This window comes from Sander lucioperca, chromosome 20 (genome assembly GCF_008315115.2).
Source record: "Sander lucioperca isolate FBNREF2018 chromosome 20, SLUC_FBN_1.2, whole genome shotgun sequence".
In the NCBI taxonomy this organism is placed as follows: Eukaryota; Metazoa; Chordata; class Actinopteri; order Perciformes; family Percidae; genus Sander; species Sander lucioperca.
Genome location: NC_050192.1, coordinates 11,656,452 through 11,684,301, shown reverse-complemented (window position 1 = coordinate 11,684,301; position 27,850 = coordinate 11,656,452). Strand labels below are relative to the sequence as shown.

The 27,850-nt window shown below is 40.7% G+C and overlaps 2 protein-coding genes across 11 annotated transcripts; one reads left to right on the top strand and one right to left on the bottom strand.

Moving 5' to 3' along the window:
• Positions 1-1,954: 1,954 nt before the first annotated feature.
• On the bottom strand, positions 1,955-8,715 carry LOC116060186 (zinc finger protein 260-like). Of its 7 annotated transcripts, XR_004896097.1 has the most exons (9): positions 8,198-8,715; positions 7,452-7,654; positions 7,134-7,238; positions 6,798-6,893; positions 5,777-5,887; positions 5,105-5,222; positions 3,914-4,234; positions 2,460-3,688; positions 1,955-2,045 (listed from the first exon to the last, which is right to left on the bottom strand). XR_004896097.1 is itself a non-coding variant. In XM_035996285.1 (8 exons), exons 1-8 carry the CDS (start codon positions 8,679-8,681, stop codon positions 2,613-2,615), a joined length of 2,514 nt encoding a protein of 837 aa, XP_035852178.1. In that variant the 5' UTR covers positions 8,682-8,715; the 3' UTR covers positions 1,961-2,612. The 7 variants fall into 7 exon arrangements, 6 of the variants coding, with proteins under 6 accessions (XP_035852178.1, XP_031169503.2, XP_035852179.1 ...); XM_035996285.1 differs by having other exon boundaries at positions 1,961-3,688; XM_031313643.2 differs by having other exon boundaries at positions 1,961-3,688; positions 3,914-4,213; positions 8,198-8,714.
• zgc:113263 (uncharacterized protein LOC503753 homolog) lies at positions 6,821-26,056 on the top strand. Of its 4 annotated transcripts, XR_004896096.1 has the most exons (25): positions 8,976-9,402; positions 10,885-11,087; positions 11,442-11,546; positions 11,680-11,775; positions 12,178-12,288; positions 13,112-13,235; positions 13,702-14,170; positions 14,868-14,935; positions 15,020-15,266; positions 15,439-15,617; positions 16,082-16,304; positions 16,409-16,554; positions 17,175-17,266; positions 18,073-18,230; positions 18,317-18,462; positions 19,560-19,812; positions 19,913-20,028; positions 20,118-20,349; positions 21,682-21,821; positions 22,317-22,566; positions 23,058-23,176; positions 23,722-23,974; positions 24,164-24,270; positions 25,437-25,628; positions 25,681-26,056. XR_004896096.1 is itself a non-coding variant. In XM_035996283.1 (24 exons), exons 2-24 carry the CDS (start codon positions 10,992-10,994, stop codon positions 24,404-24,406), a joined length of 3,822 nt encoding a protein of 1,273 aa, XP_035852176.1. In that variant the 5' UTR covers positions 6,821-6,909; positions 10,885-10,991; the 3' UTR covers positions 24,407-24,511. The 4 variants fall into 4 exon arrangements, 3 of the variants coding, with proteins under 3 accessions (XP_035852176.1, XP_035852175.1, XP_031169491.1); XM_035996283.1 differs by lacking the exons at positions 8,976-9,402; positions 25,437-25,628; positions 25,681-26,056 and adding exons at positions 6,821-6,909; positions 24,387-24,511 and having other exon boundaries at positions 24,164-24,342; XM_035996282.1 differs by lacking the exons at positions 25,437-25,628; positions 25,681-26,056 and adding an exon at positions 24,387-24,512 and having other exon boundaries at positions 8,974-9,402; positions 24,164-24,342.
• Positions 26,057-27,850: the final 1,794 nt, after the last annotated feature.

The window sequence follows — 27,850 nt, the reverse complement described above, 5'->3', positions numbered from 1 at the left end:
CTTTAACAAGAGCCGTCTCAGTGCTATGATGTGGTCAAAAACCCGACTGGAAGGCATCAAAAATATTGTTTAGGGACAAAAAAAAGGTTATCGGCCTATAGTTGTCCATTAGTGACGTATCTAGATTTTTTTTTTTTTTTTTAAGATACATTTTTTAATTGGTTTTTATATTTTTAAACATACAGAACACACAAACACAATTGAACAAGAACAACAACCCTCTCCTATCTCCCACCCCCAACCTTGCCTAGTCACTCTCCTCTGATTCTTGTGATTCTGAGGTCATTAGGACTGATACTTGTGCTGCTGCATTTTTCCGTAGGTCTATGGTTGATGACTTGGCTTTGTTAATCCTTGCTGTGGAGAGCTCAAGCGTAACTATGTCTAGAAAATACGCCAACCACTGTTTCATACAAAGCAAGTGGGGGGGGAGCCAGCGCTGAGCTATCATTTTCTTGGTCGCGGTTGATCCGGCTAGCCAAACTTTCCTCTGTCTCCCAAGCAGATGTAATTTAGAGTCATCATTAAGTAACAAAACAATCGGGTCAGTAGGAATTCGACATCCTATCACATCAGATATTATTTGTTTGATGTTGTTGTTGTTCAGGTTGACAGAACGTGCAATAGGGAGTTGGAATGACTTTAGAGACGTATCTTTTCTGAGGAGTCCAATATGTCCTATGGCATGTGTTGAAGTGGATCTGCTGGTGATTTGGGTTCTTGGAACAGTGGGAAATGTCCCAAACGTTCTCCCAATTAATTACGTTCGATTGTTCATTTTTAAGAATGGCTTAATGACTGCAGTTTTCAGGGCCTGTGGGAAGATACCTGAGCAAAGAGACGTGTTTACAATCTGTAAAACAATTTGAAACATTTTTGAAAAAGCCGGTTGGTAAAATATCAAGGCAACAGGAGGAGGTTTTCAGATGTTGTATAATGTCCCCCAGGTTATTTTGGTTAATAGTTTGAAATTGTGTCATATTGTAATTTGTTTTGCCTGAACACTGTGACAACACATACCCTGTACCTGATATGGAGGCACTGCCATTTGTCTAATTTTGGATGTCGAAGTCATTGCAGGCCTTGGTGGATAAAAGTTCAGATGCTACTGGTACGGGAGGGTTTGTTAACCTATCGACAGTAGCAAACAAAGCACGTGAATTATTGTTTTTAGCAATAATGTCAGAGAAGAAGGACCACCTTGCATTCCTTAGTTTCAAATTATAAATGCGAAGTCTCTCTTTATAGGCATCATAATGGACCTGGAGATTAGTTTTTCGCCACCTGCGTTCGGCTTTTCAACACTCTTTTTTCGGATCTTACAAGTGTGACATTCCTCCATGGAGATCTTTTCTTACTAGAGACAGCTTTGACCCTAGTGGGAGCAATGGCATCAATAACGTTTGTAATTTTACAATTGAAATTATCTACAAGCTCAGTGACTGAGGCCCTAGAAACGGCGGGTGTGGAGGAAAAAAGCTGAATGAATGATTCACTGGTGTTTTCTTATTATCTTTGTTTGAACACTTTTGTGCACAGAGTTAAAGAAAACACAGGAATGATCAGATGGAGCAACATCTGTCACCACAACCTTGGAAATGTTCAGATCTTTAGAGATAATCAAGTCCAGAATGTGTCCCTTATTGTGTGGGCTCCGTCACATGCTGAGTCAGTCCATAGTTCTCAAAAACACAACACAGTTTCTTGGTCCCTCTATCCTGAGGGTTGTCAACATGAGTGTTGAAATCATCAGCAATAATTACACAGTCAAAGTCAATACATTGGGACGATTTCTCACCCGCATTCCGCAGAACACACACACACACACACACACACACACACACACACACACACACACACACACACACACACACACACACACACACACACACAAAAAAAAAGGAAAATTGTAAAACTAGCAAGACGGCTCCTGACAGGTGCTGTAAACATATTTTCAAAGAAATTACAATTTTCCTCTAGAAACAAATGATCTTGATTTTATGTCAAATAGAAACATTTATTTACAGTATATTTGGAAAAGACCCCTTTTGAATAACCAGTACATGTACTTTTGATAGTATAAGTATGTTTGGCTGAACACAGGATAAGAAGTGTCTTTAACAGCAAGGACCTTCAACTGCAGAGAAGTTTCAAGGCTCCTTGTCATATAAGCAAGTCTCGTAAATTCTGCTTAAGAAATTAAATGCAATTCTTGCCATTTTAAGTGGAGAGAATGGTCCCTCAGTTCTATGACAAAAGTCTGCAGACAGGGCCGAGTAGAAATACTTTGATGGACCTCCCTAATGGAAAGTTGGTTCTCCACAGAGTCCCAGTTGATCCTGCAGATGTGTGTTTATCAGACTTTGGTTCACTCTGTTACTACTGACCACCTACCCCGGATACTCTCGGTGCATTAGTGGGAGGGGTGAATAGCCAATTATGTACACATTATACCACACGTGTAATATTTTGTCCATATTTACATATATTAAAATACATACATGTTGGTGATTTACTGACATGAAAATGCATCAAAACAGCACATCCTGGCGTAAAATAAACCAGGCTTTTCTTTATGACTACAGATAAACTCTAAAAATCACGACAGCATGTTAGATGTTTTTATGGACTTTGAGGTGTACCCTCATGTTGGATTTTTGAGAAAAAGTCTTGTGACATGTTAAACACTGGTAAGGTTTATATCCCGTGTGTGTCCTCATGTGTCTCCTCAGTCCTGATTGACAGCGGAACGATTTGTCACATTGTGAGCAAGAATACGGCTTCTCTCCTGTGTGAGTTCGCCGATGTTGTGTCAAATGAATAGCTGTGGTAAAACCTTTTCCACAGATGTCACATTGACTAGGCCGCTCCCCTGTGTGCATGCGTGTGTGGACCAGCAAGGCCCCAGAGCTACGAAAAGACATACCGCATGTGCTGCACAGGTATGGCTTCTCTTTCTTATGAATCCTGATGTGCACTGTGAGCATATATGGCTGGTTGAATCTCTTTTCACAAAAAGTACAGGCATACGGCCGCTCACCGGTGTGAATGCGCACATGGGCCTTCAAAACGGACCACGTCAAGAACCTCTTGTCGCAGTACGAGCAGCCAAATGGCCTCTCTCCACTGTGACGACGCAGATGAATTTTAAGTAAAGTTTGAGAACTAAATCTCTTTTCACAAAAAGTACAGGCATATGGCCGCTCACCGGTGTGAATGCGCACATGGTACTTCAAAACTGACTTTGTCAAGAACCTCTTGTCGCAGTACAAGCAGGCAAATGGCCTCTCTCCGCTGTGACGACGCAGATGAGCTTTAAGTGAAGATTGAGAACTAAATCTCTTCTCGCAAAGGCTGCAAGCAAAGGACCGGACTGTCGATTTAGAGTGAGTAAGTAAATGGTCTTTCAGGTGATAGCGCTTTTTGTATGTCTTGTTACACTGAGTGCACTTGAATGGTCGTGCAGAAGTGTGAACAAGGGGATGTTGTTTCAAGGTGGAAGGAGATGCAAGAGTCTTGCCACACTCCAGTGTGTTTACATCATTGGCTCTTACGGAGTCCTCACTGAATGAAAGAGAGACACTGGCTCTGCCTCCTGTCAAGGACTGGATCCTGCTCTCTTCTGATGACTTCTTGTTTCTCCTCAGATCTAGACGTTCCTTCACTTTATCCACTTCAACAGCTGTTTCTGCCAACAGGAAACAAGAGAATTAGTAATATATTCACTCAACAGAATCTACATGCAGAGGAGCAAAATAACCAAGCTCATCTTTAAACTTACAGGGGATCTTCACAATCTTTAGCTGAGTTATGTTGCTCTTGTCATAGTTATTCAATAAAACACACCAGTATAATCAAACACTTACCTGAGAACATTTTTTTAAATATCGGTTACGATGAAAGAGATGCTCACCTCCATCACCTGGCTCTGCAGCTTCTTCTGAACGTGGAGAGGAAGTGAGCGGTGACAGCCCGTACTCAGGCAGCCCACAGTTTGGTTCAATGGAACTGTTGTCAGTCTCTTCATCATCCTCACAAATATCTTCTGCTCTCCAGCTGTTTTCTTGCTTCACTGTTGTCTGTTCTGACTTCTCTTGATTTCTTCCCTGTGATTTCCCAGTGCCTTGTTTGCCCTCTCCCTGATCCATTATTTGATCCTGATCTTCAGATGCCGCTGAAGTCTGTTTAGAGGCGAGCGTGGAGAGGATGGTGTCTGACGTGAAGGTGAATTCACCTGAGAAACAGAAAACATTCATGTTAAAGGCACCAGAATGGTGCTATTTGCAGCACTAACAGAACCAGAGTAAATGGAGATGACTGCAACTTAAATACAAAACTGTGTGTGTGTGGTCTGTATCTGCTCTTTGGGTTACTTACCTATATACAAATAGTAACTAAAACAACAAGTATGTATGTAAGTATGTATTGAGTTGATGTAAATTAATGCTTTTTTTTTTTTTTTTTATCCGATTCATCGATTAATCGAAAAACTAATCGACAGATTAATCGATTATTAAAATAATCGTTAGTTGCAGCCCTACCTTTATGTAAACCGAAGTATTGAGAACTTTGTAAGTGTACAGACAGTTTATTAAAAGGAGATTATAAAGACTGTGCCGTTCATGTATACCTGCGGCCGGGCGCCATCTTGGAAAACAGTCATGATCAGTCGAACCACGAACGCCGTGTTTGAGCTATGTACTGTCTGTACACTTACAAAGTTCTCAATGCTTTGGTATACATGTGCTACATGCTATTTTGAGCCTTGTTAGTGGTGTAGGAATAGCGATTTACCCTGTGCCCCGAAAGGTAGCGTTAGAAGCTAATCACCGGTTTGCGCTACCTTGTTTCAAGCTAGAGACACATTTGATTAGCATGAAAACATATCCCAGAGAACAGTTGACCCTGTGCACATATGTTATTAACCCCTAGGTTCATTTTGCGCTGGAATTGTCCTTTTAATTGCAATAGATTAATAGTTGGGTATAAAATGGTGAGTGGGGATTGGCAAAATCCCATTCTAATGAAACCGTGAAAAAGGGGGTTTTCAGTACACCATGACTGTAATTCAGAGGAATAGAATACTAAGAGTTAACAGTCGTACTTTTAGTCAACTTTTGCCGCTCCTGTTGGTGCTGCAAAAGCCTCTTCAGATCCTCAGGGTCAGAGAGAAACTGCTCAAACTCCTCGTCAAGGGAAGAAATGTCAAACATGGAGCACACCTGGAAAAGAAGAAGTGGATTTTAAACACAAACTGCTGCTCCTTCTTCCAAGATCATCCTTTGCTATGTGGATTGACATTTATAATCTGTGTTATATGTGATTGTGTAAGAATTCTAAGGTGATGCTAAGAAAAAGCTATTTTGGCCTCTGCACTTCTGTGATTCTTAAACATTTTTACTCTACAAGCCATTACTACACGATGGCTGACTTAAGGTGTGTGTATTCTGACTTTTCAACAAACCAAAATTACAGTTGTGAAAACACCACCCACTACCACCGTCCAGACCAAACAGCCATACCTAGTTCCGACAAAAAGAAGTGGTCTGGATCAAACAACCATGGTCCGGCTCGTTTCTAGTGTAAAAGATCTTTAGCGTGCTTGCATATTTGCAATGTGAAACCAAAACTACCTGGATCAAATGTATACATGTAACAAAAACATGAACCTTGGTTCAGACTTTCAAGTGTGAAAAGCCCCTTAGACATAAATCACCAGCCAGCATTTAGGGAACCAGTGGATGGAAGGTCAGTTTATCTTCACCCTGCTGCCTACCTGTGAAAAACGTGGAACTGGGAGGAACTCTTCCAGTCGCTGGAAGAACTCCCACATCAGAATCTGCAGCGTTGTATCAAAACAAGCTCCATACTGTACTGAGAAGACCTCCTTAGACAGGAAAGAAATATATAAAACTCATGTATGAAATATGAAGAAGATGAACTCCTAAAGGCTGATTTATGCTTCTGCATCAGATGGAAGGTGTACCCCCGCAGACCCCTCTGCGTCGCCGCAAACCCCCCTCCGAGCCCTCCACCATAGTTCGACACGCACCTCCAAAAATGTGTAACTTTGCGTCGAGGTGGCGTAGACCGCAAGGACTGTGATTGGTCAACTCATCCTGTGTGTTGATAGTCGGTGTTTCAAGCAGCCTACTGTGGGGAGTAGCAACATGCTAGTTCACTGACATAAGCTTTGCAAATAAACACAGACATATTTTGCTTACAATGACGGGGTTATCCGTTTGTCTATATGTCAGTAACGTTTTGAAATTAGCACTTTGCCAGCAAGCAGTACTTTGTGGGAAGTTGTGCTAAAGTTTGCTTGCTAACATAAACTGGCTGGCAGACACCTCGCAAATAACCTCAGACTTATCACCCCCTAGCGTTATGCCGGTGAAATGCACCACGATGCAAAGCAAACCCAATGCAGAACTCTGAAAGGCTCACAACGCCGTAGGAGCGACAATAAGGAGTTGGTTGCGTCATGAACGCGCATTGTGGAAGTAGCCTACGTGTTAACGCTGCTGCGGTGATGGCTCAACCAACTCCTTCTTATCGGTTATTGGCTGGAACACTGTTTGTTGTGGTTCGTGGTGCAGGTTGGCGCAGTTTGTTTTTGTTGCCGTTTGTGGAGCCTGGGCTGTCTACAGAGACCGCGTTTTTTTACAGTGTGTTCAGGAGACAGGCAGCTCGCGGATAGTGAGATGTTTGCTGTATGTGACAAAAAATGTTGTAGCCTAAAAAACGCGTGACATCACTTAGAGCACCTTTAAAAAATTATGTTTAGTAAAACTCACCTTGAAAAAATTCTCTTTTTTAGATTGGTCTTCAAGCAATGTTTGAACCAGCTCCACAAATGCTGACTTTGAAGTCTCCACCTCTCCATCTGGGTCCTGTCATAAAGCCCAGGTAAAGTTTATTTACATGCATTCATTATCAGTTTTACATTTAAATGTCTCTCCTACTAATTAACAGCTTATAAATGTCTGCATCTGATAAAAATAACTATTTCAGGCTAAGTAGCAAAACCTAAAGACTATTGTCTGTCCTCTGGCAGAAAGATCTGTTTGACATCTGAAGTTACTGAGACATTATGTCTTCATGTAAAATATCCTGTCATCAGCATTACCCACCTCTTCATGCATGAGGTTTGTTGTCGTCTGTTGGAAAGTGTTAAGATGATCCTGGATAGCTTTACAGTCAACCTCATCCATCGTCTTTAATAATTCAAGGATGAGCTGAAAAACACAAAATCAAAACATCATGCTTAACTTTCAAAATAATACTTTGACAACTAGACAATGGATGCATTTACTTAGGCCTTGAGAGGACCATGCATAGAAATAAAATGGATTTAATTTCTTGACTCCACTATGACTGCTTAATAATAAAAGATAAAAGAACAGTAAAAGATGCCCACAATAGTCTCAACAATACCTCCATTCACTAACCCGAGCTCTCAGTCCCAGGATCAGCTGAGTCTTCTGTTTGTAGTTCAGAAGCTCTGGGACCATCTCTGTCACCAACATGATGAATTCGGCCAGTTTGTCATACTGGTCTACATTCCGCTCCTGGGCCACCTGCCACATACAGGCTGACATCAACCTCAGTGGAGGAACCAGGAGGCGCACGGATGACAGAGGGAGATGAGGATCTAACAGTAGATGTATGCAGAGAAACAGATAAACATCAGTTATTAACCAGTCTCAAAACTTACATACTATATGCACAATAATATGTTCCATCTCTCAACACATTGAACAACACCCTGCTCTGAAATAAGGGGCACCCATTACAATAATTACAGTGATTGTGTTAGGGTAGCAATAAATTATTTTTTATCGTTGATTAAACCTTATTTTCAAAATGATTATATTATTCGTTAAGCCAATACATGTCAGAAAATAGTGAAATACGGCCATTGCAATTTCCTGGAAACTTCAAACTGTTTCTGTATTTTTGTCCAATAACAGTCCAAAATCTGAGAAGCTGGAAACAGAAAACATTTGGTGATTTGACTCAAATTATTCTCAAAACAGCAACATATTCATGTTTGTCCACATACAACAATGTCCATAGGCTACAGATGAATGTTTCTTTCAGACTGTAAGTATGATGGACAGCTGTAATCCATTACTTTTATTTAGAAGACAATGTATATAAAGATAATTTACTTGTCAGCAAGTGCATAGTATACTTTTTTTTGTTGGATTTCTTTCTTCAGATTCGGACATACTTTGCGCGTTACACGGAGAGCTGCGCGCTTTTATCGGTGGCGCGCATTGCATAGACTCTGGCATACTACAATTGACGGTCCGCGTCGCCTCTGTGGAACGAGGATTGATGAAGCCAGAGAGCCAATCTAACATGGAAATAATGTAGGCAGTGGCACTTCGGCCTGCTTTGCAGCTCCCGCCTTTTAGCTTTTTCTTGGCCTTTACATATCTGTCTCGCAGACATTTCCACTTTTGACGGCAGGCTAGTTCACTTCTCCCAAGCGTTTGAGCGATTTCTCGCCAGGCGTTCGACGTCGTTTGGTAGCCTCTGTACTTAGACGAGTCATATAACTGTGGGTAACGGCGGACCTCCTCGCACAACTCCTTTTCAAAACTAGCATCCATTTTGTTTTGCTTCTTCTGTTTTTTTTTTTCATGGTGTACTACAAACCAACGTTGTTGCATGCCGCCACCTACTGTACCGGAGTATGTAACATCGAAATCAAGACTTTATAGAGAGAAGAAGAAAAAAGTGGGCGTTTCTTGTACACCACGACCACGACCCAATCATAACAGTGGCCGCTGTGGCTGCATTCAGGTGCTGCTGGATTTATCTTTACATTTCGGCCAGATTTTGCTCTACCGCGGCCAAGCAAAACTACTAAGAACTTTGGGAAGGTTACTGACGTTATGTCTAATGTCTCTTAAATAAGTAACGTAAATTATAAGTATAAGAAAAGCTAGACGCTGGACTTTTTTTTTTTTTTTTTTTTTTTGCAGGCTTCTTTTTCTGGCCTGTTAATATAAAATGGAAAGCCAATTGCGCCTTCTAGTGTTGTAAAATCTGCATTGCCTGGTTGATCCGGTCTTCGTCAGCCAACCCGGAAAGAGGGCTTGCCGGGATCTGGACTGAGGCGGATGAGACCAGAAACCTTTGTTCTGTCTCGCCTCCCAAAGCGAGATTTAAAAACAAGAGCCTGTCAATGCTTCCTGCAAAATTGGGCTCGCGCTTTTGTTGGTGGGCAATCGGCGATTAATGTTTTATGAATCAGAAATTAGCCGAATTATTAGGCTTTCTAATATTTTTTTTCTGATCGCTACAACCCGAGGGGGACATCTGCTCGTTTTTTTTCTGTCTGCTTCTAAATGGAAATAAAACGGGGAGCTGAAAGTGGAAGCAGTCGAGGTGCGTGTAATGGAAGTAAAAATCACGTTTAATGATGATCACTGATCTCTGTGTTGTCATCAGTGAGTTGACAGTGACCTTAAATTAACTGCTTATATTCTGTATGATATCCCTGCAGTGTTTCTATATGGACCTACTTGATCCACATTGAGCTTATCACTCTAGCATCTCAAGTGATGCCTTATATCCATCACCCCACCAGAGGCTCATTGATCTGCTGGAATAGTTTGCTTTTAGTATTGACTGGAATAGTTCTTTTTTTACTATAGCTTCCTACATCAGAAATGCAATAGGCTGCTCAGTGGTACAGCATTTAACAAGATAAGAGTTTGTTTTGAGTTTGATGGATGCTGTTGTCAGCGCACCGGAGAGCAGCACTGTCAGGTCATTATTTCAGGGCATTTTGCCACTATAAATCAAGTTCGCTCATGCATAGTGTGCACTTGGCCAGCATGTTAAGTGTCAGGTGGATGTTGTTGACACATTGCTTGTTGAAGTGTTGATGAATTATATGTAATGTATGAGTCAACTGTCACTGCTGTTTTGCACTTTCTGAAGTAGGCTTTGGATCAGGTTTCCTTGTCTGAACAACAAAATGCAGCTTATTTGATAAAAAGAATGCACCTGTCTCTTCCCAGACAAACTGGACAATTTTTTGACAGCTATACTGTACATGTGCTATACAGCGGATATTTTTAATTCCTTCGCCGCAGCATAATAATCTTAGAAAAAATCTGAAAATCCATTACTGCATTTGAAAGAAGCCACATTATGTAGCCATCACCCTTTATGTGAAGACCACCGAAATTAATATTTTCTTGTATATGTTTTAGTGTGTCACATTGAAATATTTCCCTTTCACAAGTAGAGGTGGGCGAACTAAATGCAATTTTATGTAATTTTTATTTTGTGATATTGTAATCAAATTTCGGTTCAGTGGCTTTTTGGGGCTTTTGATCTTATCACACAATCTTATTTAGCAGATGGAGTTTTATTTATAAAATATTTGAGAGATTGTTAATACATAAAATAACCAGATGAGGTCTGTTATTGCCATTACCTAATAAAAGCACTTCATTACACTGATTCAAAAGTTATATTCAAATCCAATATATAGATGGTGTGGCAAAATCATAGAATAGATACATTTATATTGTCATATTGCCTAACACATTGGCATGTTTCCTCAACTGATTGTGAAAAGACCTGTGATAAGGAATATGAGCCATAAAACTGTAATGCAACCAATAGAGACTTGTGCAGGTGTTTCATGTTACCTGGTTATTGGGTTACCTGTATTGGGTTGTTTACTCCTGCTCTTGCTTTCTATCAGGTAGTGGGTCATTTTAAACATTCACTGTTGCCTGTTGATGCACAGTAATCCTCTCTAACAGGCTGGATCAAAAAGGGTTTTAATTGTCAGTGGACATGAAATGTTGATACATTTTTGGTTTTCACTTTTCTTCTCTTCCTCCACTTCAGGTAATGATCTTCCAGTCCACTATCTTCGCCTCCTGGCCCCGCCCTTGCAGCTTTTATCAGCCGCAGTGTGGCAAGTAGTGCAGCAGGGACTTGTGGACCACTACGGGATGCTGGAGGAGTTTGTTACCATGGTGACAGAACTGGTCCCAGAGCTGATGAGCTACAGTCAGAGGGCTCAGCTCATCCTGGGACTCAGGGCCAGGGTCAGTAATATGATAACCGTTAATTTATACTGAGGTGACGCTTGTACTTATTTTAGATATTTGTCTCATGTTAACAAAACTCAAGTTGAAGAACACATTTCAAATCTGTAAACAGTAGGCCTAGTTAATGAGTAGATCATAAGTGATGTGGGTATTCTCTCTCAGTTATGTCTGTTTATTCCATCCCCTATAAATCATGTTGGCAGAGTAGCAACAGGTCAAACACTGAAGAACAAGTTAAACACAATTTAACAGTACAGAGAACACTGTGTGTGTGTGTGTGTGTGTGTGTGTGTGTGTGTGTGTGTGTGTGTGTGTGTGTGTGTGTGTGTGTGTGTGTGTGTGTGTGTATAGCTGGTTCTGGAGATGTGTCGAGGTGAGCACCCAATGGACATGCAGACCATTCAGCCACATTTGGACAGAATTAAAGCCCCTGTCAGCACTGCCAAGGATCACCATGTAAGTAAACTGTCGCTCGCAAACATACTTTCCGGTGTGGAAGTTTACTGGGTCAGTTATGATTGATTGAGTCTCATGGCGTAATTTCAAGAGTACACTGTTGTTTTCTTGAATTTGTGTGTGTTTATAACAGCTAACCATAAACCAGGTGGAGGAATCTGAGGTGAACTTTGTGGAGTTGGTGCATTCATTACTGGAGGATCCCTCGGAAAGAAAATATTTTTTTCAGGTGAGACAGCACTCACTCCTTATTTGTGTTATACTTTCCTTTTTAGATGGGTGGGAATATTTCATAATGCGATGAAAATAATTCATTTCATCAGTTGTGGATCCTAATACCAATTTGTTTCTATAAACTAAATAAATATTCTGAATGCTACCATAAATACAACATATAAACAGAACATCCGTCAGTAATCAGGCTGACTTTACTGCATCATACTCTAGTACATGCTGTACCATCAGTTCATCAGGTAGAAAAAACAGTACAAGACATTTCACTATTCAGTCAAATGGTTTTCTCCAATCTGATTATCTCGTCGGGTGATGCCAGTTTCCTACAACAACCCATCCTTAAAGTGTGTGTTTGTGTGTGTGTGTGTGTGTGTGTTTCTCTCTTTTGCATTTGCAGGAAATCTTCCCTGTATATTTTGGCTCGAAGTATGATGCTGCACTTGAGATGCTGGTGTGGGAGTTCATATCAAGACTGAAGGAGCTGCTGCCAGTTCCAGACTTCACACAGGTGCCATGTTGCTTTTAAACTCTAGCTTGACCTGCATTATCAGCCAATTACATATTACAATGACCTTTTTCTGTAGTGCTACCATCAAGGCCTTCCATAGCCACACTGCTGCTAACATTCACGCTTATGTAACGGGTCATATTCCTATTTTGTTACCTGCCCTCTGCAGTGTTGATGTGAAGCTACCTGAGGGAGGCTGTCAGGCCCGGTGCGGCCCTGTGGGAGGTCTGCACTACTTGTTTTGCCTCTGCCTTTTATTCCCCCATCAGAATAAACCAAATGCTACACACAGTATCACCAGGATAATTGCTCTGTCATTATTCCAAACTGAACCGCTTATTTATTTCTTTTTTTGGCTATCTGTGGCACTCGGGCTCAGTGCAGGGGCTCATCTGTCTGCACCACTGACCCAGAGACAGATATAGACGAGGGTTAACTGGGTACAGGTGCAATAACACAGTGTCTCAGTGGATTGCTTCATTCTTTCTCTTTTCTCTACCAAGCAGTGGTGGAGTAGCAAAATAACAAAGTCAGATTAGTAGCAGTTACATACTATAACGTAAAAAATGCTCATTAGGCCATCACACTATTTGTTATGTGGATCCACAGCGCTGCAAGAGGTTCTAATGTGACACTCCTCCTTTTCCTGGCAGTAACACAAGTTTATAGGAACACAAAGTGATGAATGTATGTCAAGGAAAACGCATAAACCCTCATCAATTGAATTTATTTTTTCATTTTGAACTCGCTTTGAGTCATTTGGCAGTATAATGATAAATGAATGCAGGAATACTAAAGCTAGTAACCTGATCTCTTTTCTCAGTTGGCAGCTTTGCTCGGAGACGCTCCGTCATTCCTCGACGACTGTTTACAATCCTTTTTCCCGCCAGAGGACATGAAGGCTGTACTTGAACACCACAGAAACCTTGGTTATTTTGAAGAGAAAGGTACTGTTGGCCAACGGTCGTGCGCTGTAATTGTATACTGTAACATTGTAAGAGTAAGTCAACAAAATGAACAGTCAACTCTGAACTTTGAAAGAACATTCTGTGAAAAGTCCGTTTGTCTTCTGCAACATTTTGGAAATACCCAGACCTCATTGGACAAAATGCTGAGGATTTAGCCTTTAATGTATTGTTGTAACTTAATTTCCAATACTTCCTAAATATAAGTGACTCCCTAAGCAAAGATTATTTACTGTAGGTTGTTTCATCACGCTGCAGAGAAAACTGAGAAAGTATTACTTTTGAAAGGTTTCAAAGAGAATACGAAGATGCACTGAGAACAACCAGTCATTGTTTGTATATTGTTTATAGTCTTCGCATTTTGCTAAATTCAACAGCTTTTCTTGTCAGTTGATTTATGTTTGAACCAAGCCGGGGTCTAATTAACCATATTTGTTCCTTATTGTAGATCCTAGATTATTACCGATGGATGACTGCATCCTCTCCTCCCTGTCTCTGCCTCCTGGGACCAAACCTGTCATCAACACCACCTCTTGCTCACCTGCTCTCAAAGATTCAAACCCTCTAGAGCACAAAGGACGTCTCGACGCTCCCTTCAACACAAGCAGCCTGGAGAGGGCGAGCAGGAGGACCTCTGAGACAGTTAGACAAAGACTAAATGAGACAAGAGACTCGGGCGGCTGGCAGCTGCAGGTTAGAGGCGGGAACATTTCACAGGAGAGGACAGTGCAAAGCTCTGTTAGTGCCCGACCATGTGATGAAACCATAGACCTCACTACGTCTGAGACTGCGGACACAAATTCAGCAGCCAACGACAACAGCCAAAGCTTGAGAGGAGGACGGGTTCTCAGGAAGAGGAAGCTGAGCGGAGGCGTAGACATTCCCACAAAGCAGCCTTTGGAGGCGACAGCTTACCTGTACGATAACCAAAAATGTTTTTTTTTTTTTTTTTTAAACACAAAGACACGACAGTGGGGTTTCCTATTGGTTCATTGGGCAGGCATCACTTTTGTTTTATTTTCATCATTCGTGGTTCCATTTGCTTTTCATCTACATTAGCAGCATGGCTCTAAAGATGGCATCGTTCTGTTAGTCCACTACCTTAGATTGAAATATCTCAACAACCATTTCATGGATTGGCACAAATGATTTGGTACAGTTACAGTACTTTGGTCTCTGCACAAAACCTGCACAACTAAAACATTCCCATCAGCCTCAGCTGTACTTTGTGTTTAGAGCTATTTAGCAAATGTTAGCATGCCAACATGCTAAACTGTGATCACGAACAAAGTAAACATTATACCTGCTAACATCAGTATGTTAGCATTGTCATTGTGAGCATGTTAGGGTGCTGATGTTAGCATTTAGCTCAGAGCACTGCTGTTCCAAAGTAGACTCTGTCTTATTGAATATCTGACACGGTTCATGTGTGTTCCCCCATGTACTTCTTGTCATTTTAATCTTCTCATTGTTTCCATCTCTTTTCATTGGGCATTTGTGGCTGAATTATGCTCAAATCCACATTTTTGGAATCCCAAAGTGAGAGACACCACTTTGATAGGATTAGAGAAAATCTGTCAAATCTGATCCTTTAGTGTTTTTCCACCTTTACAGGGATTCATCAGTGGATGATGAGAACTCAGCTGAATCCCCTCTAATCTCAATATGGGGAGAATATACAGGTTTGTACAGCTTATTCACAGTGGACAGGTGGGTATATGAGTCTAAGCCTCGGCCTTTAACTAACTTCCCTTGTTTCATTTAAGACACTCAGGAAGGTTCTTTCCCAGTTGTGACGGACACAAAAGTTCCCTGGTCGGACGAGGAGACGCTCACTCTGCTCGACATCTGGGGGAAGGACTCGGTGCAGCGGGCTTTGAAGGGCTGCTTGAAAAACCGTCACATATTCACGCAGATCGCTCAGAAGATGGCAGAGAGAGGCTACATGAGAACGGTGGAACAGTGCCAGACCAGGATCAAACGACTGAAGAAATGCTTTCGCAAGAAAAACAAGTGGGTGATAAATGTGCTTTTGTGCTTTCTCTCTGCTCGTCTTTCTGTCCAATCCTTTCAATTGGTCAGACATTCCCTGCTTAGATGTCATAGCTATGATTTGTGAAACAAAAAGGGGAATGAGCAATTGAAGCAAAATGCCTGTTTGCCTTTCTCCCTTTTCTAACACCAGAGGGAACTCCAGGCTGGAGTATAAATTTTACGAGCAGCTGAAGCGGGTGCTCGGCTCCTCCGCTCCCTCAGATCTTCCTGAGGTCACCTATGATGTCGAAGAGGTCATGGGTGACGAGGAGTCCCCAGACGGCGAGGAGGACTTGCAGTTTGTCGGCCATACGAGCCGACCGGAAATCGGTACAAAGTCACTTTGAAAAAAAAAAGAAAAAAAGTGAAAAACACCTGCTATTATTTCCCACAGCCCAAAGTTATGTATTTATTATTGCTTGTTCAGTCCAAACCTTGAATAGAATCAGTTTACTATGAAATATGACAAAGAAAAGCATCAAATCTTCACATTTAAGAAGCTGCAACCAGAAAATGTTCTGCATTTTTGCTAAGAATTAAGAAATAATATGATTTTTTTGTCGTTCCTTTCTGTCGATGAATCGACTAATTGTTGCAGCTCTAGTTTAGTTTATTTTTTTCAAAATTTAAAATCAAAGCAGGCATTATAGATGTTTCTGTTATTTTGTCTTTCTATCCATATGTGCTTCCCAAAGCTCAAAAATAAACAGCTATAATATACGGTTATGCTAAAAGGACAAATTCCAGTGAAATTATCACACTTGAAACAATGTGATTTTATATTTCTATGGAAGGCACTAGAAGTGTTCCGTGGACCGACTTTGAGACGTTGGCCCTCATCTACTTGTGGGGTGAAGACGAGATGCAACAGGAGCTGAGAGGAATGCATAGAACCGGACACATTTTCTCCATCATATCCAACAAGATGGCCGCCCAGGGCTTCTCCCGAACACCAGAGCAGTGCCAAACAAGACTGAAAAGGCTGAAATCAAATTTCAGGCAATGCTACCAAAACAAGTATGTATACTCACAGCAAGAAAGAGGAAGAAAAAAAAAAGGAAACATTTTGTGATTTTTGTTCATTGTATATATATCTGCTCTCTTCTTATCCCTCGATGTAGCCTGAAGGGACAGGAGCAAGTTGAGTGCAAGTTCTACCATGAACTGGGAAGCATTTTAGTGAAGGACTTCCTTTCAGCGCCGCAGCTGGAGGAAATCCCAGGGGAGCCTGAAGACAACGATCCGTCCGTCTCCCATCAGACTATCGGTAAACTCTAATGTTCTCTACTGACATTGACAGGCGTGGGAAGCAAGGGCGTAACTTTGGGTTCAACATTGGGGGGGGGTGTTGAGATCTCCACCTATATTGCGAGGCTGTTTGTTTTATCACTGAACACATTCTAAATGGGGCTTCTTGGGGTCCTTGTGGGGTTTTGTTTTTAATGTATTTTTATTCATTAATTGTTTTGTTAAGTTATGTTGTTAAGGCAAAAGGAAAAGAACAGTAGCAATCTTCAACAAGTATAATTTTGTTAAACAAAACATATTTTCGATGATAAATGCTACATTGTCAGGTCATCAGACCAAAAATATTTTAACACCAAATGGATTGTCATTATAATAATCACTTTTAATGATTCAATGGAACTTTAATGGCAGGTACTGTCTACTTAAATTCATCTTTATTGTTCCAAAACTTTGCAGCTCAACATCATGGGATATTCAGAACAAACATACAACCAGAGAGTAGTGTGGCTAATACAAAACAAAATAGTCAAATGTAATAACAACGGTAGTACTTAAGTGACCATTCAATAGATGATGACAGAATTGACTCAATGAAGTTATTAAATACATTTTTTATCTTTTTTGTTTGTGTCTCTTCAGAGTCTGCTGTGGGCGTTCAGGAAGACAGGAGGAAAGTCCCCTGGTCGGACAAAGAGACCATCATCCTTCTGGAGATCTGGGGAGACTCACAGGTAGAGGACAATATTATAATGAACATAGTTTATGCCTTTAACTTTCCGGATAATCAGGCTGAACTGCTATCTCACTTCACTTCATCCATCCCTTCATTATTTAAATTGCGGAAAAGAAATCCTAGATATGTAGCAGCAATGTAGAGGTCTAATCTTAACCTTAGATCATGTAGGATGCTTTTTCTTTCGTTCAAGAGCAAAGTAAAACTCTTTGAGTGTCTCTAGCAACAGAGAGCTCCAGGAGCACAAAGACCTCCAGTCTAGAGGATGGATACCCGACCCGAGCCCGACGGGCAAGGCTGGGTTCGGACAGATATTTAGCAATGATGTTCGGGTTCGGGTCGGGCTCGGTCACATCGGCGCAATATGATTGGGCCTCTTGTGCGCGCCTGTGTTAACGTGCGCTTGTTGCCCCGTGTGCACTGATGTGCTCATCTGTTGAACTTTCCGAATGCCTTCCTACAGTTGCTTTATAAAAGCGGGCTTTCCACACAAACAAACGTAATGTGTCATTATTATGAGAAAAAAATTTGATGAATTTGATTTAACTGTGTCGGGCTCGGGTCAGATGCGGGCCGGGCTGGGACAGAAAAATGTGGCCCGAGCCGCACTCTACTCCAGTCATAGCTTTCGAGTCTGAGGCGACAAAGACAATAACATGTTTTTAAAAAACGAAAGAGAAATGTATCCAATCCCAAAATGGAAGCTGCGTGTGCATGATATCCTCATCAGTCTGATTGTTAAATGTATTTCTAAATATAGTTTTTTTTAATGCCACTTTTACTAAGAATTTCCCCTACATTTAGGTCCAGCAGAGCATGAGACGCTACCCACACAACGGTCACATTTTCACCGAAATATCAGAGAAACTGGGCGCCAACGGCTTCTCCCGCAGCGCAGAGCAGTGCCACACCCGGATCAAGCGGCTGAAAGCCAACTATCGGCAGTGTCAGGAAAACATGAGGTAAACGCTGCACATGAATATTCATTTTGTATACTGTGCCGTTGGCAGGACGTGTGTGTTAATACAGCTCCCTTTCCCGCCTGTAGCTCATCCGGGACTGACCGAGTCGACTTTAAATTCTATGATCTGCTGGAACAAATCCTGGACAAGCAGCCGTCAACATCTTCCACCGTGGTAACAGACTCCATTGAAATATCAGAAGACTCCAATGGTGAATCAGTGACTGAGACAGGTAAAGAAAATCCCCTCCTCAACTCCGTGCTGTGGATAGTAGGGCAGCATTCTACACTTTCTGGCTGACTGTGGGTACACTCGTACAGTTTTACACCAGTGGTACGGACATATGTAGTGTTTCAAATGTTGTGTAAATAAAAAAAAGAACAACAAAAAACCAAGGGGGTAAGCTTCTCCTCATAACGCGTAGCTCCTATGGCGCCATTTTGATGCTAACAAGCACTCACCCCCCGTTAGCATCCCATTGACTGCCATTCATTTTGACGTCACTTTGACAGCGAATAACTTTACATCTGAAGCATTTAAAGACTTTATTTGTCCATTGTTTATTTCTAAAGAAACACGACAATGTATAAAAAGCGCATTTCATTTTAAAGATTGTGCTGTATTGTATGTAAGGGCTGAAGTATAAATACAGAGAAGGAGAACTAGGCTTTAAAAGCTTCAATACAACATATAACTCGAGTCATAATTATGGGCTTATGTGCATTTGATAGTGAACATTTTGAATTATAAATGGAATTTGTACTTAAACATGCTGAGTTATAAATACTACTGTATGGGCGTTAAACTTGTTCTGAATGCGTGATAATTACAGGCACAATCGTAAATGCTAAAACATAGCGTAACGGAAGTAAAAAAAAAAGAGTTACAGAGTTACACAGCAGGATCTCTCTAAAGTTAGCTGACATTAGCCACCATGAGCTACTGCTCATACCAGACCCAGAGAGGCTGTAGCCCCAAAATGTTTTAAGCTAAAGAAAAAAAAAGGTTTGTTTTATTGCTCATTTGTGTAACTTTATATTTGTAAGAGAAAATTATTTGTATTATTCCTTCTTTCAAAAGAAACCTAGTCTTGCTTTTTATGTATTATATAACTCAAAATAACTCATTAACTGTACTTGTCGAGTTGACAGTGAAGCATTTTTCAAGAGCAGGAAGAAACAAGAATCATCAACAACAACTACAGTATATTTTTATGCTTTACAAAGACAAATCAAAAAGTTCTTGGCTGAAACTACAGTTACTTGTAAAATTGTGCATTCATACCAAAACTGGTACAGACAGTGACAAGTGCTGTGTTTCCACTGTAAGATGGAGAAATCAGCATGTCAACAGAAAAAGCGCCACCTAGCTCGTGGTCCGACGAGGAGACCCTGGCGCTTATCGAGATCTGGGGCGATGAAGACGTTCAGAGGGCACTGAGGGGTTTTGTCCACAACGGACACGTTTACGCCGACATTTCGGAGAGAATGCGCACTCTTGGCTACTCGAAGACCTCGGAGCAGTGCCGCTGGAAAGTCAAGTCACTGAGGAACAACTTCCGACAGTGTTACGACAGGAAGAAGTGAGAACAATCTTTCTGTCTGTTTGCCTCTTTATCCGTTTGCAAATATAATCCAGTGTGACTCTAATGGTTTACATGTACGTCTTTTCACACCTTCTAGATGTGGAAGAAGAGTAGATTATAGATTTTACCACCAGCTGGAACAAATACTGGGTCATGAGGCAGTTTCTATTGATGAGTATGACGAAAGAGAAGAGCAAGCAGACCAGGATCCAGGTACAGTCGTCTTCATTCATTCACACAGCAGTACTGTGTTCCCACAACATCCAGTCAGTCTTTCTAACTGCCGCGTCCACCTGGAATAGGTGCAGATGGTGGTAATGCAGCATGGACGGAGCAGGAGACGGTCGCTCTCGTTGAGGTGTGGGCTGCAGACGACGTGCAGGACAGCCTGAAAACCTGTGTCCGCAACGGGCACATATTCGCCGACATATCGGAGAAAATGGCTGCCATGGGATACCTGAGGACGACGGAGCAGTGCCACTCCCGGATCAAAAGGTTGAAGAAGAGTTACAGGCGTTACTGCAACAACCGGAGGTAAATAAGATGTCTGAGTGATTGTTTTTAAAGGGCTCATATTATGCTTTTTGGCTTTTTCCCTTTCCTTTATTGTGTTTATATATCTTTTTTGTGCATGTTATAGGTTTACAAAGTGAAAAAAAGCCCAAAGTCCACCCTGAAGGGAGTTCAGAATACACTGTTCACGAACTGGTCGATACAGCTCTATTGTAGTCCAGTCTTTACTTCCGTGACTTTGCGTCACTTTGTAACACACGTTATAATGCTCGCCTAGCTGCTAGTGTGGCACGCCATCAAACCAAGCTAGTTAGAGTGGAGGCCCGAAGAGTTCAGATAGTTAGGGCTGTCCTCGACTAAAGAAATTCTTAGTCGACTAACACTTATATGATTTTGTCGATTAATCGATTAGTTGATGTAATCGACAGAGCTGTGCTCTTTGAGAGGTGGTTAAGACTAGAAAAGCACAATATAAATGTAGTTAATGAACCATCTGCAAAACTGAGTTTCTCCACAATTAATCCTGCAAAAGCACCACTTTAAATCTTGTGCTTACCAGAAATGTGCTCATAAGTTTCTTGGAAATGAGTAATTAAGCATGAATAAGCATAAAAAATGACTCATCAACTAAAGAAATCTAAAGACCAAAACGACCGATTAGTCGACTAATCGACTAAGAGGTGGCAGCCCTACAGATAGTTGTATCGCCATGTCCAGGAGACAGTGCAGAATTAAAACGTTACGTATGAAAGATTAATTTGTTAACATTTAAATAACTTACCACTCTGAAACGTCTTGCTCCAGTCTAGGTTGCGAAGCTTGTCGGGTTGTTCTGCCTGTGTTTCGGGATCAGACTCGGGTTTGAATATGTTAGGCTGAGCCGAAGCCATGGTTATCGGCTGAAGCGGGTTTACTTTGGATCACACTAGCAGGCTTGTCAGGGCCCGTCCTACTCTGCTTCTGACTGGCTAGTAGTCCTTAGCTAGCTACTGCGCTTGTGCTACTCCCAACAAAGCTGGGATAGAAGTGCGATGCCTCACTCGGTAGCAGAAACGGAGAGCTCAACACACAAAAGAGGAGTTGCAGCAATGTGCAGTACAACAAAAATATGGTGTTTTTTGAAATTTAAAACATGTAAACATACAAACAACAATACAATTATGAACCTGAAAATTAGCATAATATGAGGTCTGTAAGACATTGTTTGTTTTTAATACATTATTGTTTCAAATATTAGTACAACAAATTAGCTCCGTTGGTCCTCAGAAAAATGGCAGTTGCAACCTTTTTTAAGGCCACCATTTCCACCCCAGCACACTGTTTCCCAGCTTGCATTTGATTTTCGTTTTCCAGAAGTGGAGGACGGCCCGCTGTGTTTCGATACTTCACCCTGCTGGCTCCGGTGCTCGGTGACTCTGTGTATGCTGATGTGGACAGTACTGCTGCTGACACCGCCTCGCAAACCCTTATGGACCTTAAGGATCCTGACATGTGTAGGTTCAAATATGAGCAAATCAATTTGTGTCATCACACCCTTGGATAAGTGTACAACGTGTTATTGTGCAGATATTGTATACATTTAAAAAAAATTAAAAGCTTTAGTGGGTAACTATTTTATATTAATGAATGTCCGTTACATTCAAGCCATTGCCAAATGAGTCGATACAAAGCTTATTAAAACTGTATTTCTCAGTATGGCTATGTTTAGAAAATTGTGTAGTCCGGCGACTTGCGCACTCAGAAAATCGAGCAAAGATAATGACCTCTTCTGAAGAGTCCATCATGTTTTTTTAATCCTCTGTGTCCTCCTTGGCTACTAGCAACTGTGTGGAGGAGGGGTGGGGGTGGTGCACGATCACGGAAGGCTTGTATCATGTGGATGTGCCGACGGTTTTGTTGTCATTACTTAGAATTCCTCATGGGGACGACAGAAACTTACGCACTATAGCTTTCAAACCCAATAATAAATGTGTTGTTCCTCCACTCAGACGAGCAGCCGTCAGCCAGCCACCTCCTGGCCGACCTGAGCAAGAAGACGCCCTGGTCGGACCAGGAGACCCGCACGCTGCTGGAGATCTGGGGTGAAGACAACGTCCAGCTCACCCTGAGGGGCTGCCTGAAGAACCGCCACGTGTTTGAGTACATCTCTGAGAAGATGAGTGACGAGGGATTCATGAGGACCTCCGAGCAGTGCTACACCCGCATTAAGCGCCTTAAACATGGATTCCTCCATGAAAAGTCAGTGATGACAAAAACTATTGATTATTTTTCTTCCAAACGCATTCATAATTTATTTTATTGGTATTGTGATAAATAGCCGGCATCAATAAGCAATTTGGTTGGTTAAATGTCAAACTCTGGAAAATGTTCTACAAATCATTTCTGCTCTTTATTGAGCAGTTTTTAGTAAAATGAGAACAATTCATCAATTATCTCTCAGCTTTTTCTTTGTACCATCAGTTATGTCAATTTAAAACAAGTCATTTTATGGTTATTTGCTTTGATAAAGCAGCAGTTAAAAAAAAATATATATATATATATATATATATATATATATAGTTTTTTTTTTAAGTGACCAAGAGTAAAGACCCATGTGATGAATGAATTTGACCCATTTTTGGTGTTAAAATTTGCTCTCTGCCTTGTTTAATTGTCATGGAAAACATTTGGGATTAGCGTTTCTGGCTAATAACAGGCTAACTGTCATGTTTTTTCACCTTAAAATTCAGGGAGGAATATAAATTCTTCAGTGAGATGGATGAAATTTTCAGGAGGGAGCTGAAAGTGGACGGCTCAGTCGCAGACACGTCAGTCACAGATGAGCCGGATGACTGCACTCAAACGAAAGGTGAAACGTACAGAAAATGCACATCTTCCTAAATATGAAGTGACACCATTGGATGCCATAAACACTGGATCAATCTAACTATAATACATAATAATGTGGCAGCAGCAGTGACAGCGGTCTCATGTGAGCGATATGGCAGCAAAAGAGGCAGGCTTCGCTTAATTTATTTAGTTTTTATAATGAAAAGTTAAATTATACCAGAACATAAGACAAAATAAATTAGGCTCTGGACCAAATTCAAACACATGACACATACAATTTCATATACATATACCAGAAGAAGTTAAGAAAAGGACCCGATATTAAAAAAACTACAAAATAAGAGCTTCTACTGCCGAAACAAATCCTTTTGATAGTAGAAGCCATCTCTGATAAAAGTGAGCAAATCTTTAATTCTATCTAATGTTTTTACTAATCTATATGCCAAGATAATACAGGTTTTTTACCAATATGGTAGATCTATACAATTGACTGTATACATTTTCTCATTATTAGTAATTATGCTATACATTGTGCAGATTTAATATTTTCTTCCACTCTGTTAGATGCCTCGGGTACCCAGTGGGTGGCTGACAGCTCTAAGCTGGTCTGGAGCGACGGGGAGACCGAGGCCCTCCTGAACATATGGGGGAGCGAGGCCATCCAGGAGACCTTGAAGGGATGCACCAAGAACAAACACATCTTCATCCAGATCTCTGAGGTCATGGCCAACCAGGGCTACATGCGCACTCCTGAACAGTGTCAGACCAGAATAAAGAGGCTGAGGGCCAATTTCCGACACTTCTTAGAAGGCAGAAAGTAAGCACCTTTATTCAGTGCTGGGGGAGGGGGGGGTGTGGTTAGATCATGCTGCAGGTCTAAACATCAAGTTACAGTCTTATCCTCTCAGCATGTTTCAAACCGCAGAACGTTCCACTGCGCTGTTGTACACATTCATTTGAGGCACTACTTTTCACTTTATAACAAGCTCTGATTTTCTGTTTCCAGAGGAGACAAACACGAATGCAAGTTCTTTGACCAGTTGGTGCAGATATTTGGCAGCAAGTATGTAACAAACTCCGACCCCCTGGCCGAGGATACAGCCGATGGCGTAGGTAAGAATTGCTTCACTGTTGTCCATCATGTTAGTGTCATGCAGTGGCTATATCAACTGGATAATGCTTGTGGTAACCAGTGAGCTATGACAGATTTACTTTATATTTATTCTCAGTCTCATGTTCTGTCATGTAAATAACATGAAGATACATCGATTAACTCCAGTCTAATTCCTTTTTCAAAAGGTAAAAGTCATCTCACAGCTACTCTGAGGAGGGTTTATATTATATATTTTTATTTATAATGTCAGATATGTTATATTTTCAGCACAACATTAAACGCTCACTAATTAACACGTTATTTGAGTTGTTGTACAGATTAAACAAATGAGATATGTCATGTTAATTAGTGAAATGTAGAGGTGTTGGTAGGTGGGCTAGCTGTTCCCCCTCTGTTTTAGGCTAAGCTAACTGGTGGCTGGCTCCAGCTACACAGTTAGTATTCAAACTGGAGAAATTGATCTTCTCATCTAATTCTCGTCAAGAAAGCAAATAAGTGTATTTCTCAAAATGTCATCCAAAGATCACTAACTCCATTACCAAACCAACTAATTTAAATTCCTACTAGCTTGTAGGGCTGTACCGAATAGTTCAAAGCTTCATTCTTAACATTTAAAATTCTAAATCAACATTTGAATGCATGTCTATTCTTTCTGTTTAAACTCAGTTTTTGCACAGTTGCAGAAAAAGAATATGATTAGTATTACTATTTGTTGAATTAGATTCCACCCGACTCGTGTGATCCAAACATTTCCAATAACTCCAAAGCGTTATAAAGTCCAAAAGTCAAAATGTATTGAAAAAAGATAAATGTAATTTCTAAAATTCCCAAAACATGTTTTTATCCAATTAAATATTCTGCTTCAATACATATTTGTTTGCATTTAGCCTTTCAAAAACAATTAGTTTGCTCTCCTGCTTGCTGCACACAAAGGGAGGTACGCACCTGTATTAACGGGGCAGTCTAGCAGCAATCTAACAGCACCAAAAATTACATTTTTATAACCAAATTGAGGATTGTGTACAATGATTTTTTTTTTTTTTTTTTTTTACGGTGATGGCGTCATAAAATATGGCAGACAAGCTTCAGTCGAAACCTTTGAATGTTAGTAGCTTGTAAGTCCTATTCAGAATTTAATATCTAAAATTGTCTTTGTCTGATCCAGAGAACTGAAACTGTCCCTCATCGTAGAGTCAAATCACGAGGAGGATGCAGCAGCTGCATATTGACTGAGGAACAGCAAGACAGGAAAAAACCAGGACTCTCAAACAGCTGTGTGTAAAGTTGTTTACAGATGACGTTTGCCTCTGTACATACTTAAGATACTTTTACATTCTTCAAACACACAGGCTGTAGTTGTGTGTGTGTGCGTGTGTGCGTGTGTGCGTGTGTGTGTGTGTGTGTGTGTGTGTGTGTGTGTGTGTGTGTGTGTGTGTGTGTGTCCTTGTGTTATTTACAATAGAGCCATGCCACTAAAACCAGGAAGCTCAGGGCTCGAGGGACAAAAATGAATCTCTGATCTTGACCTGGTGGGAGTCTAGAAAACATGTTTTTTTGCTAGTATTTAATTATTTTGTACTTGAACTAAGAGTGAGTAAATCAAAGCACATGCAAAAATAAATACACGCAAGGCCTCGATTACTGTAACCACAGCGTACATTTGTTTTTTGTCTTACTTCAGGTCTCACTTCTTAAATCTTTTGTCTTTGTACTTTGTTTACAATGTTTGAAATCTGAGTGGTGAAAGTTGAATTCATAAAGCTAATCCTTATTTTTTACATGGTATAAGTTGATCTTGTCCAGAATTTAATTTATTTAAATTATTGTTTACGTATGTATTACAAAGTTTTACAATTTACCCTAAATATGTTACACTCCAAACGTTATTGAAGCACATTTTTTCCACAAACATGTCGAGGTTTTGTCAAACCCATTAAAAGAAACTTTAAATGTTTAAATGATTGATTCTTGTCTTTATTTTTTGTTGCGTGAAAAGTTCATCCTCAAGTCTTTAAGATTGTGACTGAACACTAAACTATAATAGAAACAAAAAAGGGGCAGCTGTAGCTCAGTCACTTGGCTTTGGAACCGGTGGGTTGTCGGTTCAAGTCCCTGTACGGGCCAAGTATAGTGTGTGGACTGGCAGCTGGAGAGGTGCCAGTTCGCCTCCTGGGCACTGCCAGGTGCCCTTGATCGAGGCACCACCCAAACTGTTCCAGAGGGGTTTGCGAAAGATACATTTCAACTGCCAATTACATAACTGTACATACCTTGTGGACAAATACTTTTAACTCCACTACATTTATAGCTGTGGTTACTAGATTCACTACAGGTTAAATATTTACATTTAATACATATGATCCTCTAAAAACAAAAATGGTGATAACATCATACGAAAAAGGACACAAAAGTACATAAAATATTCAAAATTATCTCCATCTCGACTAACAACACACACATATATATATATATATATATATATATATATATATATATATATATATATATATGAGAGAGAGAGAGAGATAAACCTTCTGGAGACTGTCATTTAAAAATACTTTTTCCTAAACGTATACATACATAGCCACAATTGTGGGATAAATATGAATATCACAATGTAGTGTAACAGTAGCACATGTAATGCAGACTCTTAAGTCTGCAAACTGACTCAGTAATATCAGTTTTACAGCAATAGCTACATTTGCTGCCATTAGCCACTGTAAGCCACCAATTATAACAGACCAAGTGAGGCTGTAGCAGAAAAACCTCTGAAGAATGTTTTGTTACAGTACATGTTACTACTGTCACTTTAAAGCTATAGTGTGTAGTTTCTGTCTCCTCCATGAGGAATTCTAAGTAATGACAACACTGTCGACGCATCCACATAATACAAGCCTTACGTGATCGCGCACGCGCCCCCACCCCTTCCCCACGCAGTTGCTAGTAGCCACGGAGGATACAGAGGATTAAAAAAAACACAATGGACTCTTCAGAAGAGGTAATTATCTTCACTTGCGTTTCTGCGTGCAAAAGTCACCGGACACCACAATCTTCTGAACATAGCCATACTGAGAAATACTGAAAGAGTTGTGTGGAGCTGATAGTCTTAAATAGCTTTGTAGCAACTCATTTGGCAATGTCTTAAATGTAACGGACGCCCATTAATATCAAAAAGTTAGGCACTAAAGCTTTAAATACCTTTTGCCGATGATACCTATGTACCTTAAGTAAAACATTTGAAATAAGGACTTTAACCTGCAATTGCGTAGTTTTACATTGTTGTTTACTATTTTGACTTAAACCTGCAATAACTGATTTTGTTTTGGCCACTTGCGGGCAGCGGAAACAAGTTGTGAACACAGCATTGACATTTTTTAAGTTGATATAGCAAACCGTTGATTATTTACGCATGTTTTGATTCAAGTGGTGAATGTACGACCAATTTTCACTATCTTTTATCTGTGTTTTTGGTCTACCAATTTCTGAGGGAAATATCTGGCTCGTTAGCTGCTCAATGCTCCGCTAGGTTCACCAGGTAGTTGCTAACTTAGTCCGTCTGCCATTTGGTGCTGAGCAGGT